The 16,547-nt window shown below is 44.0% G+C and overlaps 2 protein-coding genes across 2 annotated transcripts; both read right to left on the reverse strand.

Annotated features, from left to right (window-relative positions):
- Nucleotides 1-160: 160 nt before the first annotated feature.
- On the reverse strand, nucleotides 161-2,949 carry KVR01_000361 (uncharacterized protein; the record flags this gene model as incomplete). The annotated part of the gene is made up of 6 exons (XM_044787022.1): nucleotides 161-968; nucleotides 1,249-1,332; nucleotides 1,391-1,557; nucleotides 1,630-1,944; nucleotides 2,003-2,788; nucleotides 2,875-2,949. 6 exons carry the CDS (start codon nucleotides 2,947-2,949, stop codon nucleotides 161-163), a joined length of 2,235 nt encoding a protein of 744 aa, XP_044650310.1.
- Nucleotides 2,950-11,642: 8,693 nt separating this feature from the next.
- Nucleotides 11,643-13,923, reverse strand: KVR01_000001 (uncharacterized protein). Its single transcript, XM_044793439.1, has 6 exons — nucleotides 13,310-13,923; nucleotides 12,949-13,227; nucleotides 12,821-12,871; nucleotides 12,454-12,749; nucleotides 12,112-12,342; nucleotides 11,643-12,058 (listed from the first exon to the last, which is right to left on the reverse strand). Exons 1-6 carry the CDS (start codon nucleotides 13,547-13,549, stop codon nucleotides 11,890-11,892), a joined length of 1,266 nt encoding a protein of 421 aa, XP_044649950.1. The 5' UTR covers nucleotides 13,550-13,923; the 3' UTR covers nucleotides 11,643-11,889.
- Nucleotides 13,924-16,547: the final 2,624 nt, after the last annotated feature.

The following is a 16,547-nucleotide window of genomic DNA, read 5'->3' on the forward strand; positions in this document are numbered from 1 at the left end:
GTTCATGTCAATATTGCCTGATGATCATCCCTCGGTCCTATACGGAGCCTGAACAATATTAAACAATTTTGCGACGCCTGCCTGCAGTGTCACTAAGTAGTAAAGCATGATGTTCTGAATGAAAGTTCCTTTAACTAGATCTGATGGCTCCCCTTTTGAGTCAGATCCACCCGCCGTCAACCACAATGCTCTGGTTTGTAACCCCCGAGCTGTCATCCGCAATCAACCACAACGCCAGCCGTGAGACATCATCCGGCTGCAGGAGCCTCTTCAATGCCTGTCGCCCCAACACCTTCGACTCGTACTCTGGCGTGAGGATATCCTGCTTCTGCCTCTCGGTAGCAACTGCCCCTGGCATGATGCTGTTCACCCTGACGCCCTTCGGCCCAAACTCGTGCGCAAGCGTCCTGGTGAGCCCGACGATGGCCGACTTGCTCGCGACGTAGGGGACGACCCCCGTCTCCGGGATGGCCCAGATGATGCTGCCCATGTTGACGACGGACGAGGCGCCAGCCGCGACGAGGCCCGGCATGAGGGCCTGCGTGAGGAAGAAAGTGTGCCGCAGGTTGACGTTGAGCCCTTGATCCCAGTCCTCGGGCGTGATGTCCATGGTGCTCACGCGCTTGTCGTGGGCTGCGTTGTTCACGACGCCGTGGACCGCTGGGTATTTCGCGAGGATGTTGGCCGCGGTGGGTCTGACGGCTCCAGTAATATCCGTCACATCGCAGTGGTGAAACTCTGGCGGGTTCTTGACCCCTTTTGACACAAGGTCGTCTACGAGTTGCCTCGCGGGCTCGTCCTGTATGTCGAGGATGATTACCCGGCTTCCCTGAAGTGCAAAAGCCTCGGTCATGCTCCCGCCGATCCCGGTGGCTCCCCCGGATATGACCACGACCCTGTCGACCAGGCTGGGGTACTGGGCATACTGCTTCTGTAAGCTGGACATGGCGGCGTCTTGTTGGGATCCCCTGGTATTGTCAAGCACTCAATAATATAGCAGTCTTGTCATTTTACGGGTTCTTGCCTAGGTAGGAAAAAGGCCGCAGCGCTCGGTGCGGAGACAGAGAATCCATAGTTGGAGCAAAGCGGTAAAATCCGCCGCATGTTTACAATGTCCTCCGGCCGAGCTGGCTTGGCGCTTTTGCCGACCAGGCGAGAGCACTGGGGTGTTCGGCTCAGGCTCTGGGTGTTAAATACACATTTACTGGGCCCTTTTGCCACAGAATATACACCTTGCTGTTGTCATACCACTCCTCCAACTTATTCCCGGCGCGGATGTCAAAGTTCCAGATTAACCTGGCCAGCATCATGCGCATTTCTGCGTTGGCCAAACTAAAAAGAACAATTGTCAGTCGGGCCGGGTATCTAACGAATAGCTAACGTGACTTACTTCTTCCCAATGCAGTTCCGGGGCCCAAGGGAGAAGGGCTGAAGTGCTCTTTTGGCATCTCCAGCGAATCTCGGGTCATCCAGCCAACGTTCGGGGTGGAACTCCTCAGCCATCGCGAAATGGTCAGGGTTGTGATATATAGCCCAATGCCACGAATCCACGGTGGTCTATGAGACACCTTAGTCAGCTTACCTGCCACGTTTAAAAGAAAAAATAAAATAAAATAACACTGTACTGACCCCTTCTGGTATGAATTCGCCAAGGATTTTATCACCTCCCTCTCCAATCATTCGTGGGCTCGGCCCGGGCACGGGAGGGTAACATCGCATGCTTTCGTCCAAGACGGCGGATAAGTATTTGAGGTTCTGGACACTGAGCATGTCGATCTGATCTTCACTCTGAAAGGTTGACCGAATCTCGTCGTTGAGCTTCGCCAAGGTTGTTGGGTTAGTGACTAGGAAAAACGTCGCCGCAGACAGCAACGTGGCTGTTGTTTCCGAGCCCCCGATCACAAGCATCAAAGCGTTGGATGTAAGCTCTTCAAAGGAGATCGTCTTCGACGCATCAGTGATGGACTGTTCCGGGCGGCGACAGGAGGATATCACAACTCACCAAACCAGCAGATTCGGATTTCCTGATCATAGCGCCCATGAAGTCTGGACGGCTGGTGCTGAGGTCCAACCTCTTCCGCACTTTATGCCGAGATAATTCCTTGTTCTCAGCCAACTTGGTGGCCAAGCTGCGAGGAACAGTCATCATGAGCAGTGGCCCGATCCATGAAAGCCGTCTAGTTGCATTCAAGAATGCCATGTTCTTAATGCTCATGAAAAGGATGTCAACCCAAGGGTGATAGGTACTATTCTCTAGGCATCCGAAAGGCTCGCCGAATGCCAGGTCGCCAATGATATCGAACGTCGTAAAATTGAACCACCTTTCAACGTCCACAGGCTTCGTGCCGCCCTCAGAAACTTCATGCAACTTCAGGAACAGCTGATCCACATATTGCTTGATGACAGGTTCCTGTGCCATCATAGACTGCGCAGAGAACCCATGTGCTAGTAGGCGACGGAAACGCTGATGGTCCTCGCGGTTGGCGCCGATGAGGTTGTCTCGGTTCGTCATCGCATTGATGAGGTCCTTGGGGTTCTCACCCGTCTTCCGGTGGCCGCGGACATCCTGCATGCCGTCTGGGTGGTTGATGGAGATATGCGTCGGACCAACGCGGACAATCGGGCCGTATTTTTGGTGAAGCTTCAATATCTTACGATGGCCATTCCCGGACATGTAGTGGCGAACGTAGGGAATGTACGAAATCGCCCATAGCTTGGGACCTGGGAACTTGCGCAGGTGGTTGAAGGCGAGTTGGTATACGGAATACGACAATAGGTAAATAAGAAGCTGGTCAACAGCTGATCGTCAGTTCAGCGCCTTGATAAAAACTGGATTCGACAGGCTCTAGGGGGGGGGGGTGGAAGAAGACTTACAAAGCAAATTGGAATCAAGGGCATCGATGCCGGGGCAAAAGCAGCAGCCTGCCAGTTGTCTATGCCTGAAAACATTGCAACGATGGCAGCGAGTATGCAGTCTGAGCTATAACTCTACGTCAAGACGAAGCGGAGAGATTAAGGCTAGGGTTTGTAGCAGACCTTTTGGTTTTTATATTGTTTTTAGGGTAACATCCCTTTTAACGTCAGTTCGCCACCGCGAAGAGACCTCGGGGAGCACGCAGCCTTGAAAGCGGATTTCGGTAAGTTGCCATAATGGGATTCAGCCCGCACCCCCCCCTATTCGGCCTAAATTTCCTATTAAAATCCACTAGAATCACTATTTCTTTCTCTATTAATTAAAATTATAAAATACTAAGAACCTCTATATATATAAATTATATATATTTAAATATATATTTTAAATACAAATATTTTAAATAATTTATTAAAAAAGTTATAATATAAAATATAAGTCTTAAAAAAGTTTATTAAAATATTATAATTTTTATTATATTTAATTAAAAAGAAAGTTATAAGCTTATAACTTAAATATAATATAAAAAAACTATATACTATTTATTATTTTTAATTCTATTATTAAATTAAAAGTAAATAATTTAAGTTTTATAAAAATAAAATATAATATAACTTTTAAAATTAATTTAATTAAGTTTATTATATTAAACTTTTTATAATAACTTTATAACTTACTATATCTATAATAAAGTTTTTTTAGTATATTTATTATATCTTTATATAATTTTAATTAGTGTAGATAAAAATCGCGAATTTAGTGAATTTTAGTGGGAAATTTGGGCCGAATCCGGGGGTGGGCCGAATCCCACCACGCCAACTTACCACAGCCATGCGCCGTAGTTGCAATATCCCATAACGACCTTACAACAGATCAAATGAATTCCTACCAGAAGCAAGTCATCCACCTATGATAGCCCATACATGGGATGAACTGCCGAGATCGAATTGGGATCAGGGGGACCATGACTCCGATTCCCTGTGACATGCTACCCCATATTATGGTATCGATCCTGGTGTACTCCGTAGATGAGCTTCTGACCACCTAATATAAGGGTGGCCCATTAAAAAACCTGGATTCCACAGAACCCCGATTCCAATCTGTCGGTGTGCCGGAACGACGGGTCTTAATCGGCGCCGACGACTAAACGCGAATGCCACTGTGTTGCAACCTCCAAGTGAAGCTGCGGAGCCAAGGCATAATTTCCAGGGGTCATGTTGAAACCCATAATCTTATGGGCAGCGATTCAGATCAACAGAGTGTCCGAATGAAGGTTTCAGGCTCTTCGCGTCGCTATATTCCATTCGTCTTTAACAGTCTATTGCCAGGTATAGCAGAATGTTCTCTGCTAGTACCCAGCATCATCGGCTTCAGGAATCTCTCTCTCGTGTCATCTTACACTGCGTGCCAGCTGGAAATTGCTTCGGTCTGTGTTGTTTCCTTTACACTTCCTTCTGCTCGCCATGTGCTTCCAGACCAACATCTTTTTTCCGTACATCATGCCACCCCATTCCCCAAACAAAGATCCCGCAGGTAGCAGCCATCGCAGCAACCAGATAGAAAACACGATTGATGCTGCCAGAGTAGGCATCCAGCACAGCAGGCAAATCACTGGGGCGGATGATATTGCGGAATCCAGTTGCGCCAGCATGAATGATCGCAGCTGCATCCTCCCCTGGCGCCTTGAGTGCCAGCTGAGATCTAAGAGTTGAGTCGAAGACGACGTTGCACAAGACTAGAACAATAGCTGGCCCAAGTGACTGTGTAAAGACCATAAATGCCATACCAGAGGACAATTCTTCTCCAGTAACGACTGCCTGTATGGCGATAATAGCCTGTATAAGACATTAGCTAGTAGTATTGACGACGTTTCCTCATAAAAGAATAGCGTACTACTTGAAGCCCTGCACCAGAGCCTATTCCCCCTATTATTTGGAAGCCAATCCATTCTCCTTTTGGACTGCCAGGCGCCAGTATGGAGTACAGACCACTGGCCACAGCTAGGAAAATGGTGGAGAAGACGGCTAGAGGGATTACATATCCCATCTTAGCAACTGCTCTTTGTGTTAGTAATCGAACCAGTGCTAATGTGAGATTCATCCGATAATCACTCACTGATAGCGCCAGAAGATGCCGCCATAACGAGCTGTGGGAGTATAGTCGGCAACAGGTACACGCCGCTCATCATTGGGGTTGCGTCGTTGATAGCCTGAAAGTAGATGGGGAGAAAGTATATCGCGCCGTATACTGCCGACATCAGGAAGGCTTGGTAGACTCCCGAACACCAGACCTCCGTTCGTCGTACCATAGAGTATGGTAACAAAGCATTATCCCCCTTGCGACGGTTCCAAAATACCCAGACAACGAAAGTGGCGACTGCGCCACAGAACAGTCCGATGACTCGGGAGTCGTTCCAACGAAATTCGATACCGTACTGGAGAGCAAGAAGAAGCTGAAGGACTGCTGGGGCGAAAAGAAGGAAACCCACGAGATCAAGGTGATGGTGCAAATTGCGCAGAACTGTCATCGCACTGGCCTTTTGTGTCTGCTCAGGAATCCGGAGAAGGACAATCGCGATTGCCGCAACGGCGCCCACCGGGAGATTGACGTAAAAACCTGTGCTGGTCAGTTTAACTTCATGTGAGTTTGCGGTTTGGGAAGGACCAACACCAGCGCCAGTCGCTGTAAGAGGTGAAGGCGCCCCCAATCAGTGGCCCAGCGACTAGTCCTAGCTGATTGACTGTGTAACTGCAATTTAGCTCTCAGATCCCAGATATGTCAGGTCTAGTAAGGGAGGACTTGCATCCCATCGTCATGCCCAGCAATGCTGTTGAGAATGAAGGTTAGCGAAGAAGCGCCAAAGCCTCGGCGTGAAACATAATAGTGACATACCTGGGCGCTTCTCCAAAGGTGCGCACGCGGAGATGATGGTGATTGCCCCGATAATGATGCCTGCAGCGCCGAATCCAGCCACAACTCGGCCGACAATCAACATATCGGAGGATACGGCGGCGCCGCATAGTACAGATCCAACCTCAAAGATCCCAAAGAAAACAAGGAATGTCCACTGTTTACCGTATCAGTAAGGTCCGTGCTATACCCAGGTATCCACAGAAGGCATACCTTGGTGCTGAAGTGAGTATAAATTCTTCCAGTCAAAAGTTGAGGCGCGGCACTAATTGCGTTATTTGATGAGACGTAGTGTCCCATTGAAGGACATTGTTGCTGGTCGGGAGAAGGCAGTGGACTTACCTGCCAAATTGGTATGCACTGGCGTACCATCCAACGTCCTGGAGAGAATTGAAAGTGTCGGTGATACGTGGGATGGCCTATGAGGGTCATGTGGTCAGTTCGTGGTCTTCAACTGTTCTTGCGCGACAGTAGGGCCAGGAAAAGCATACCGTGCTGATGATCATGGTATCCAAGAGCATTAGGAAGCAAGACAGAGCCACGCTAGCGACAACGATAGCTAACTTGTACCCGGTGACATATTGATCTCCATCATGGTCTTGGGTGGCCGGAGCATCAAACTTGGGCTGTTCTTTGGACGTAATGGTGGACGAGGGTTTGGAGTCCTGCAAGGCCACAGGGACCGCAGCAGTGTCGATGTCGTGGGGTTTGTCCATAACTACCATCATGGCCGTTGCTCAAGCGCGCAGGATCACGCCTTGATTGTGCGTGGCTGACTGTTCACCCGTGTAAAGAAAGCAATGGGGAAGAAGGAGAGCGGACGGAATGGGAGAGATCTGGGAAGGGGTTGAGGGGCCGCCTGCACGCACACTCGCTCTCACTGAGGGAGGCGATTCGAGGTGAACTAAAGTGCATGTCATTTCTTGGGGTCCAATTTCGCGTGCATGCAGGACAACTATTCGAGGGTGAGGGTGAGGGTGAGAGCAACCAACACTGGGCTTTCATTACACGGTACACTCTCGGGGTCCGCCTAGTAAGTGGATCCACACTCATATCTTTGAGGCTTACACCGGGTTGTACCTAGAGACATCTCAACCGCTTTTGCAGGATCAGCATGCATTGTGGCTCCATCCAAAATGGGAAATAGCCAGGTCGAGCCATCTAGTCTCTATCAATTGATACTACCCTAATGGCATGTTGGTTGTGGAAGCCCAATCGGATTCCTGGGCTGCTCCATATTAATTGGCCAGGGGCCTTTGCCGTCGTTTCCAAGGTTGTCATGTAATTCAACCAACACAGATATCGTGGGTCACACATTGGTTTGGGGACTGAGCTGCGCCGCGCACCAACAGAACGCCAGTGAAAATTTGAAGTCTGGACAGCCACCGAGTGCAACCTCTTTATCAATGCCAAGCCTGCCAGTGTGCCGCCCGACGTGGATGGAGATCCATTCGTCGCAGTAAGAAGTCTTCAGCAGCGAGTGGAGAGAGTCTTCATCAAGAGAAATACAATCGATCAAACGATTACTCAGACTTGGAGCAAAACGCGTACAGAGAGGGACATATGCATACTACACAGGTTAGTGGCCAGGCCTTTGGTACGCAACCAGGCATTGAGCCAGTCTACTTCCAGCAGGGAAGCACTCAGAATCTTGTGAAAAATGAGGCACAATCGACTGTCAGGAGAACCGACCAATTCATTATCACCTATGAAAATTGAAAGTGCGCAAGGAACGGGCTTGATGTGGAGTGGACCTGGGAGAATGCGACTTGGATTTCAGAACCAAGTGTGGAAGGCTGACGTGGGTGTCTGGAATAGTAATGGGTTGTTAGAACTGAAGAGATGCTGGATCTAGATTGTGGCATGTTTTTGACTAATATGGGACAAGTTGTTGCTTCCTTCGAGTAATTGTCTTTCAATACGTACGCCGACTCATTTGATTCCTACATGACCACACTCTACTCATGTCCCATGGACTCTTTCAATCTTCCATGTCTATATCGATTCAATGATAATAGCCTGAGAGAATAGCTCATTGGTCCTTGGTCCTTAGTCGACAGGCCTTCAATGGTGAACTTGCTGAGGTTCAGGCTCGGCGAACAACACATCTAGTACTAGTGTGCGTTGACCTACATACGACGTGACTTTCAATGCTTGTTCTAGGTCACATTTACTCCAGATGTCAATCTGTCCAAAGCTTTTCTTGAGAGTTCATGGGCTCGCTCCCCTTACGTTCTCTTAAAGCAATAAAGCTTGGGTAGTGGGGTTATGAACAAATCACCTTGGCAAGCTGCATGGCACACAACCGGTATCATTAATGACCAATGATCTCCAGTGCCTCCTCAAGACTAGCAATCATCAGAGGATGACTTGTGTGAAATCTCTCTTGAGGCAATGCTACACAATCAGCTGTGGTGATAATTGACCACTCATTTTGTGAACGCTTTGTGAACTTGTTGCAAATGTACCCCAGCAACAGCCTACCCTAGGATGCCACGGGAGCGGCCAGATCGGCAAATCAAGCTTGTCAGTCTTTTGGCATGTTTGATCTCATTAGTCAAAGACAGAAGGGTAAGTGGGGATGGGCAATCTCCTGTGCTGTAGTGCTGTACCTTAAGCTACTAAGGGGTGTCTTTTAAATCCCTAGGGTTTCAATCCCCTAGGTATATTTTTAAGTATATACTAAATATATATCTTTTTAATATCTATATAGTTAAGGTTTATTTAATTAAGTTAAAAGAAATAATTTTAATTTAAGAAATAATAGTAATCTTTTTATTTATTTATTATTTAATAAAAAGGTTTTATTTAAATTAAAGTTAATAAAAGTTTAATTTAATTAATAATTAAATTATTATATAATAATTATATTTATATATATATATTTATTTATTTATTAAATATATTAAATATTTAATTATATTTAGTTATAATTAATTAAAATCTTTTATTTTAAAAATTAATTTTAATTTTTTAACTTTTTATTAATTATTTTTATTTATTCAATATTTTATATAATTTAATCTTTATAAAAATATTTATAAGAATATTTATAAGAATATTTATAAAAATATTTATAAAAATATTTATAAAAATATTTATAAAAATATTTATAAAAATATTTATAATTATATTTATAATTATATATATTATTACTTTTTAAACATAAAATTAAAACTTATAATTATAATTTTTAATTAACTTTTATTTAATTATTTTATTATATTATAATTAAATTTAAATTAATATCTACTTATTTAATAATTATATTTACTTACTTAATTTCTATTAACTATTTACTTAATATTAATTTTTCTAAATAACTCTTTTATATTTATAAATACTTTCTAAGTTAATATTAAAAGACTTTATAATATAATTTCCTTTTAATCTTTAATACTTTAAATATAAACTCCTTTTAAACCTCTTTTAAACCCCTTTTAAACCCCTTTTAATACCCCTTTTAAACTTTTTAACCTATATATATTTAAATACTAATTAAATATTAAAAGATTAAAAGGTAAGAAGGTAAAAATAAAGATTATACTCTTTTAATTTTTAATACCTTTTAACTTTCTAACCCTTTAAATATTTAACCTTTAATATTTAATTAATATTTAAATACTTAATTAATACTTAAATAATTAATTAAAACTTAAAAGTATATAAATTAAAAGGTATATTAAAAGGTATATTAAAGGGTATATTAAAAGTATATTAAAAGTATATTAAAAGGTTTATACTTTAAATATTAAAAATTTAAAGGATTTTAATTAAATATATAGTTTTATATAAATTTTAAATATAAATTTTATATTAAGTAAGTAGTTTAAAAACTAAGTAAATAAATATAATTATTAAATAAATAGATATTAATTTATTTAATTTAATTTTATTTATATTCTTTTAAATTTTTATAATATTTTTAAAAGAATTAAATTTATAAAAAGCCTTAAAGTTAAAATTTTAATTTTTTAAAAATATATTAATTATTTTTAATATTAAACTTTTTAAAAATAAAGATTTATTTTTATATAATTATAAATTTAATTATTAATAATTATTATTTTTATTTATAAAGTCATTAAAATTATAAATTTAAATATTATATATAATAATAAAATATAATTATTTTATTTAATTTTTTTAATTTAATAAATATTTATTTATAAAATAAAATTAAAATCTTTAAAAATAATAATTTTATACTTATTGATTTTAATTAATTTATTTAAATTATATAATAAATTTAATATTTATATATAATATTTATTAATATTAAATTAAAAATCTATAATTTATAATAATTTTAATCCTTAATAAATAAATTTATAATAAAATTAATAATATTAATCTAAATTAATATAATTTAATATATTAATAGAGAAAATACTTTTAATAATAAATAATATTATAAATAATTATAAAATTATTTTAGAAAGTTTTATATAATAAATATATTTAAATTAACTTTTAAAAATATATTTTATTTTATTTCTTTAAAACTTTAATTATTTATTTTTAATTTAATAATAAAATTAAGAAAGATTTAAATAATTTATATAATAAAATAATTAAATAAAAATTAATAAAAGAATTATTAAAATATTACTTAGGCTTTATAATATAAAGGTTTAAAGTTTATACTAAATAGAGTAAATTTAAAGAGTAGGGTTACTTAAGGAAGAAAGGAAGAAAGGAAGGTTACCCTTTAGGCTTTAAAGTAAGAGGTAATAGTATAGTAGCCTTATTAATAAGGGGACCTGCAGGGACCTCTACGAGGCCCATTTACTACCCTTAACCCCTAGCCTTAACTATTATAATTATAAATTTTAATAATTTTATAAAAAAGCTTTTAATAATCTATATAAATATTTTTATTAAATTGAAAGATTATTTATATTTAATAAAATTATATTAAAATTAAAAAGTTTAAATTTAAGAAAATTATTTTAAAAACATTTATTAATTTAATATATATAATTATATTTTTAAAAATAAAAAGTTTTATAAAAAATAATAAATAAATATATTAAATATTTTTAATTTAAATATATTATTTATTAATTCTTTATATAAATAGTTTTTAAAAACTACTTTATAATTAAATATAATTTATTTATTTAAATAATAAGTTAATAAAAAATGGTAAAAGGGGGGGTTTATAAGGGATATAGAAAAGACTTTATTAAGGATAAGATAGAATCCTACTATACTGTAAATCTGGTATGACCTATGAGCTGGACTTTGCTGTATAATTGGGTTAGTGCATGTAGCCATCCAAGCCGCAGTGGCTACCCTTGTTGCCTTGTTCCAACAAGCTGAACTGTGCCGCACCATCAGTGGGTGTCTCCCTGAGGGGTCTTGGCTGGGTGGGGAGAAAATATTTCAGGCCTCCACGGTCTGGACTGTGCCCCCCAAAGGTGACACTGTAGACACCACACCGTGGGTAACATTCTGTGGCTGCATGGCTGCCTGTTGGTTGATCACATGCAAGCTCCTAGGTAGCAGACTTGACTCACATTGGGTGACGGTACATCGCCTTAGAGCAGATGAAGGACAGAAATTGCCAGGCTTTCTTGTGGAGTGTACTAAGTGTCGTTCCTTGCCAGTCCTCCATGGAGCACTCAAGACTGACAGGCATGTGTGGCTCTGATAGATTTGCTCACTCAGCTGCCGGAACATGTACCCGCTGTCATCTGTAAGGCTTTCTTTGAAAACTCATTCGGGCATCATAAACATTGGCGCTGCTTTGATAATACGCAGTTGGAAAACAGAAATTGCATGAAAATTCCCTTTGACATACGGACTTATGCTTTTTACTTCAAATGTCTTTTACATTACTTAGGCTTGGCGTAGATTCATGCGGTGTCTAACAGCAGTTTCAAGGTTCATAGACAACAAATTATGAGGAATGGATTGGAACCTCAGATGTGGAGGTTGCTCATGCGGTGAGATTCCTTCAGCATAGCTCAGTTCCAACCTGGGAGCACTTGAGGACTGAGCGCATTTGCATGCACCTGCAGTTTCTCTGTGCAGCAGACAAAAGGGTCGAAGGCCTTGCCATTCTAAGCCTTTCCCTCCCATATGGCCTCAATGATCCCCAGCGCGGATCCCTTGGGTTCCGTGACATTTTTCACGATGAACCCAGGGTCAGCTTCTTGCAGCAAGGCCCTCCAGTCAGAAACAGTCCGGTCGCGTGAGTTAAAGGAAGCAGCCAGACTCAAATCACCAGATCTGTTCATGTTGTAAGATAATAGTTTGCCACAAGTGAATAATGGACCACTTACCTAGCATTCTTCTCCTTCCACAATGGCACTGTTCCTGGCTCAGGCATGATCTGGTCTTGAATGATGACTCTGCCGCCAGGCTTCAGGCCCGGTAGCAAAGCCCTTAGTGCATTGATGGCGTGCTTGTCGGCCCAATTGCGAAGCGTCCAGCGATAGTAGTATACATCAGCTGTCTCGGTCTGGGGGGCAAAGAAATCGTGCGGTTGGAAAGATACTCGGCCCTTGACCTCCCTGCGTCAGAGTCAGCCGTCTGCGGATACTTGCAAGAGCCCTAAAAGTCTGTGGGCTCGTTTTAATGGTCGAGAACACCCGGGGTGTCATGAAAATGGCTGAAGTACTCACTGAGGCAGACCGGCCTCCTTGGGTCCCATCATGAATTCCTGGTCTTGTACAACCAGGTTCAAATTGGCATACCGCGCGGCAAGTGCTGTGGCAATTTGACCTGGGCCACCACCCACGTGTACAACCTTGGCACTGCCAAGAGATGCCCAGTCGTAATAATCAATGATGAACGCTGGGCTGTGCTCCGGCTTGCTGCCATACACCATCATGGCTTGTCCGAAGCGGCCGGCACGTTCTGGGTCGGCTCCAAGGGCAGCATAGATGGACTCAGTCGTGTTGTTTGCTATGCAGAACCCCTAGGAAACGCAGAGAAAAGCGGGGTCAGAAATCGCAGATGAAGTATGGATTGGGACAAGGGAAGTCATACTGTCTCATTGGGCTCCTGGGATCCAGGGTATTTGATCAGGGCATCAAGCACCTGGGAAGGCAAAGTCAGTCTCCGTCTCATTCTTTCTTGCGAATTCGAGTTGGTGTTTGGGTTTGGATCTTGCTTACCTTTGCAGAAGCCGGCCACATCTCCTCGGTCCCGACGCGAAGCCAGTTGTTGATGACAGCATCGGTCAAAATCTTAGAGGCCTTGGTGTGTGCCACCATGCCAGGTTCCGGCTCATGGAAAATGCGCATAGTCATCGCATGTCGTAGAATGCGGGTGACCATCTGCTCCGTCAGTGGGGTCTGTTTGGCAATATCGGCAAAAGACACCTTTCCGCCAAGCGGAACCATGGCTGCGATGCCAAAGTGAGCAATGACCTCCTCGCAAAGCGAGTTGTTGTGCTGTCATTCGACTCCAAGTCAGTCTCAATGATCGATAGGGCTGTGAAATGATGGTGTTGGACTGAAGGCTGGAAGGACCTACCCCGCCATGCCCGTGAATCAAGGTCATGGGCTCCATCAGCAAATCACGCAACTCGGCCGTTGCGTCAAGAACAGCGTCTTGAGCATCGCTCAGCTCGAGGGGGAGCGATGGCGGTGCATTCTCGTCAAAAGAAGGCGAGGGAAGGTTCTTGGCCGCCAGTCCCGCCTGGATCTTTGCAACAGAGGCTGAGATTGTCTCTGCGAGCTGCTGAATACGTGTGTTCGACCCGGACGATGCCATTTTGAGTGATTGTGTTCGTTTAGAAGTATCAAGTGGAGGTCTAGAGAAAGGCTTTGAGTTGCGCTGCTGCCAACCTCAGAAAAGAGCAAGTGGGAGAAATACGAGCAGCATTTAAACCAGGAGTTCAAGGCAGCAGGCTACTCTCAAACGATCAAGCATCACCACATGGACCGGTCAAACACAAAGTGATCAAGGGTTGCGTTGAGAGAACCAACCACTAGCCTTGGCTCTTCATGCAGAATCTATTCGCCAGGAGTGTTGGGTTACCCCTCATCGGCGAGACATATCCGACATGAAAGGCCATGTAAAGTCGCGCAATGGTAGCAATACTGTGTAGGATCTGTTGGTTGTACACACCCTGGGGCATGCAGTTGGGTGGACGAGGGCTGTGCTTCAAGTTGGTGAGTGGGGGCTGATGGGGTCTCTACCTAGGTACTTAGAGACCTGGGCGGGCTAGGTAGGTACCTAGTAGGTGGCGGGCCTCACAGGCAAGTTACCGCGAGCGGGTACTGTAGCGTCGGACCCCACGTTGCATTGTGGTGGTTCTGACGCACCTAGTCCTGCAGGCTGCAGCCGTGCCTCCTCAGCGAGGGTGTTGAGCGGGCCGAACAGAAACTTTGAAGGATCGCGACAGCCTCTCACTACGCGCACGCCCACCCCCCATCCGAGCCCACACACCTTCCTCCATCAATTTCGTGCTGTCGAATGGTCCCACAGGTGTTCGGGGATCATTCCTGCCCGTTCCTGAAAGGGAAAAAAGCCGACGGAGTGGAAAAAATCGACCAGGCCGAGGGATCATGGACTAGAGACCAACAGAGGGTTGGCCAGGCAGCGCCAACGAGCAATCGAGGCCGGCGGTTGCTGACTTGTCTGTCCCAGAAGTTCGGAGCAGGTATTAGTGAACAAGTCGCATTCTCGTTTAGCCTCTAGATGCAGTGAACAATTCTCCGCAAGAAAAATCTCATTTTCCAGCGCAACTCTCATCGTTTTCGCCCAAGATATTCATCAGGTCGCAATGTCGAGCTGGACTTGCCTCCAAGACCTCCTAAGGGACAGAGCCAGCTCCGATATTATCGCAGGTCGCCGTCTCCTATTTTATCCCGTCGGGGAGACCACCTCGTCCCAAGTACTCTCCTACGGGTGTCTCTACAAACAGGCCAAGGAGCTCAGCAACATCATCCTTGCGCTTCAGGGTTTTGTGGAGACCAGTCCTGTGCTCCTACACCTGGACGAGCAACGTGACGTTATCCTCTGGTTCTGGGCAGTGCTACTCGCAAACGGGCTTCCGGTGCTCTCAACGCCATTCAGCCACGTTGACGAGCACCGCCGGAACCATATTCAAGGGCTGGCTTCCCTTTTGTCAGCGCCAATCTGCATCACGAGGTCAACATCATTAAACTTATTCGGAGAAGAATCTGGACTTCAACTATACACGATTGAGTCGCTTCTCCACGGACAAAATTCAGCGCGTCCCGGATCCTCACCTGGCAGCCCTCCTGGTCCCAGCCCAAGCAATGGTCGCATCGGAAAGGCAGACACCAATGGTCCCGCTATGCTCATGTTAACATCAGGGAGCACTGGGAACGCTAAAGCTGTCCAATTGACGCACAAACAGGTCTTCGCGGCTGTGGCTGGAAAGTCATCCATCCGTCCATTACCTCAAGATAAGCCTTTCCTGAACTGGATCGGCCTTGACCATGTGGGAGCCTTAGTGGAAATTCATCTCCACGCACTCTATCTTGGAGTTGATCAAATCCATGTACACGCTGCTGATGTTGTCTCGTCGCCGCTTTGTTTCCTCGACCTGCTCAGTCGGCATCAGGTTTCTCGCTCTTTTGCGCCAAACTTCTTCTTGGCCAAATTGGTCGCCTCTTTTCAAGCAGAGCCAGAGGCGGACACGGTGACTCCATCATATGATCTTTCCAGCCTTTGCTTCCTCGTCTCTGGCGGAGAGGCAAATGATGTAGAGACATGTGTTGCAGCATCTTCCCTGCTGGCAAGATTTGGAGCTCCTCCCAACGTAATTGCTCCTGGGTTTGGTATGACCGAGACCTGCGCGGGTTGTGTTTACAACATTGATTGCCCTAATTACGATCTCACGCACAACCGCGCTGTGGCATCACTCGGAAAGTGCATAGATGGTATGGGCATGCGCATTGTGGTATCGACGTCAGAAGCAACGAAGAGATTGGCCAAGCCTGGGGAAGTTGGCGAGCTGCAATTACGCGGAAACAACGTCTTCGATTGTTACTATAGGAATCCAGACGCCACGTCAAAAGCCTTTACTCCTGACGGCTGGTTTAATACAGGCGACCAGGCATTCATTGACTTAGATGGCAATCTGGGCCTAGTCGGCCGTGTGAATGATGTCATCAACATCAACGGTGTGAAGTTCATCGCTGCAGACCTTCAAACCTCTCTGGATCAGGCCTTGGGCGCCCTTGTATCCCGACTGGTGGTATTTGCAACAAGGGGGACACACACGGACCAGATCACCATCGCCTATGTTCCAAAGGGCCAAACGTCAAGGAGCGACGACGTTCTAGACATCAAGAGGATCGCAGCTGAAGTATGTTTCTTGAGTACAGCTTCGCGCCCTCTGGTGTTCTCTCTAGGAGAAAGGTCGGCCGGTTGCCTCCCAATCTCCACGCTTGGAAAGATATCTCGGGCCAAGATGAGGGTGCTCTTCGAAGAAGGGAACTTCACTGAGGATTTTGAGCACTATCAGCTTTTAGTCCAGAAAGAAGAGGCTCGAAGGAGAGAGTACACTACCGACACGCCGATTACGGATGCCGAGATGTGCCTGATCAACGATTTCGCCGATCTTCTTGGGTTGTGTGCCAGTGATATTGGCGTTGACACCCCCCTTTTGGACATGGGGTTCACATCAATGGATCTCATCAGGCTTAAGGGGCGAATTGAGGGTCGCTTTGGTCCAGTGCCGATCATCACGATTCTAAAGCACCCCACGGCCCGGCTTCTCGCAGCAGTTCTGTCC

Source organism: Diaporthe batatas (assembly GCF_019321695.1).
Source record: "Diaporthe batatas strain CRI 302-4 chromosome Unknown Contig00001, whole genome shotgun sequence".
Taxonomy (NCBI): domain Eukaryota; kingdom Fungi; phylum Ascomycota; class Sordariomycetes; order Diaporthales; family Diaporthaceae; genus Diaporthe; species Diaporthe batatas.

Bases quoted from the DNA above. Each gene is read 5' to 3' on its own strand.
- KVR01_000001 (XM_044793439.1), bottom strand. From the start codon at position 13,549: ATGGCATCGTCCGGGTCGAACACACGTATTCAGCAGCTCGCAGAGACA. The intron at 13,228-13,309 runs GTAGGTCCTTCC...GTCGAATGACAG, and splicing joins TGATTCACGGGCATGGCGGG to CACAACAACTCGCTTTGCGA. The intron at 12,872-12,948 runs GTAAGCAAGATC...TTGCCTTCCCAG, and splicing joins TGTGGCCGGCTTCTGCAAAG to GTGCTTGATGCCCTGATCAA.